This window comes from Psammomys obesus, unplaced genomic scaffold (genome assembly GCF_907164565.1).
Source record: "Psammomys obesus unplaced genomic scaffold, mPsaObe1.curated_primary_1811, whole genome shotgun sequence".
Taxonomy (NCBI): domain Eukaryota; kingdom Metazoa; phylum Chordata; class Mammalia; order Rodentia; family Muridae; genus Psammomys; species Psammomys obesus.
Window position 1 is genome coordinate 28,723,182 of NW_026590062.1, and position 1,494 is coordinate 28,724,675.

Here is a 1,494-nt window from a genome sequence, read left to right on the forward strand (position 1 = left end):
CACACACACACACACACACACACACACACACACACACACACACACACCTTTCTCTTAATGGAAACTGACTGTGGTTTAGTCAGCCGTGGGGGAGATGTCTGAATGTTCTCCTCTTCTTCCTCATCTTCTTCCTCTTCATCATCATCTTCTTCCTCCTCTTCCTCTTCTTCTTCACTACTCTCTTTGGACAGCTCTAACAGCTGTCCCCGCTCCCCTGCCACTGGCTGCCTTTCTGGTGAATGCAAGTATTTATTTTTTGATTGTACTTTTGCGGATGATTGCCTACTGTTAACTCTAGATGACAGGATCTCTTGTTCCTCCTTCTCCCAGCAGCTGGCTTGTTCCATTAGTCGTTCAGCCTGGGGGCGGGGCGCAGAACAGTGAACAGTGAGAGGGCAGTTACACAGCTGGAGCCTGCAGGATCAATGCAGTAGGGTCTTTAAGCGAGCTGTGGTTGGGACAGTCAGATGCTGTGTCATCTCAGGAGCCAATCTGAGATGACTGGGTTTCATGGGATATTTAGTGTATTAATGGTGCAGTGAAGTGACTCAGTCCTTTATCACTACATTGCATGCTCACTTGCATGGTGTACTCCAAGCAAGTTCATAAACACAGGGAATCGATTGACACGGCGGCTCTGCAGCGCAGTACCAAGTCTGACCTGATTACATGCTGTCAGTGCTGAGGATGCTGCGTTGTGAGCAGTGATAAATGTCTCGCTTTTCATACGCAATAAAATTGTCATATCTTACTCAGTTAGGATAAATTAGTGCTTTTTCATTTCATAAGCTCTGTCTATATAACCGAGCTTTTATGATTATGCTAATGACTCTCTCAGCTTAAGCAATCTACAAGACTAAAGTCACAATTCAGGATGAAAGTATTCATCATTACCTCCTTTTCAGCTTCTCGCTCTTCTTCAGAAACCACAGCATTAGAAATTAAAATTGGGGTCCACCTTAGACTCTCCGGGTCAAGTTCATTGGGTCGGGAACAGTTTTTCAGCTTTTCCATGTGGCCCAGTATCAACTTTTCCCTTCTAATAATGACAAATCTGTAATAGAGTACGGTGAAATAAAAAGCTGAGAGCTAGCCGGGTATGGTTGTACATATCTTTAATCCCAGCACTTGGGTGGGCAGAGGCAAGAGGGTCTCAGTGAGTTCAAGGCCAGCCTAGTCTACAAACTCAGCTCAAGGGCAGCCGGGGCTGCACAGTGAGGTCCTATCTAAAATAAGACAAATAGCCTGCAATCCCAGCATTCAGGAGGCCAAGGCAGAAGGATCACCACGAGTTTGAAGCCTGCCTACAAGAGGCAACAAGAGTTTTAAGGCTACAATAGTTTGCCTTAAACACAAAACAAAACAAAACAAAGTTCCCAACCAACCCAGACTCCTTTGACACAGATCATTAAAATGGAAAACACAGCAAAAGGACAAACAACTGGTGTGTGTGTGTGTGTGTGTGTGTGTGTGTGTGTGTGTGTGTGTGTGTGT

At 45.2% G+C, this 1,494-nt stretch overlaps 1 protein-coding gene across 6 annotated transcripts in view; it reads right to left on the bottom strand.

Annotated features, from left to right (window-relative positions):
* The window catches only part of Kat6b (lysine acetyltransferase 6B), a 164,900-nt gene that overhangs the window by 9,921 nt on the left and 153,485 nt on the right, over positions 1–1,494 (bottom strand). For all 6 annotated transcript variants that reach the window (XM_055606191.1, XM_055606190.1, XM_055606192.1 and 3 more), the window contains 2 exons: positions 895–1,054; positions 48–359 (listed from right to left, as the gene is read on the bottom strand). In XM_055606191.1, the coding sequence (XP_055462166.1) occupies positions 48–359; positions 895–1,054 (472 nt within the window). The remainder of the gene's footprint in view (positions 1–47; positions 360–894; positions 1,055–1,494) is intronic.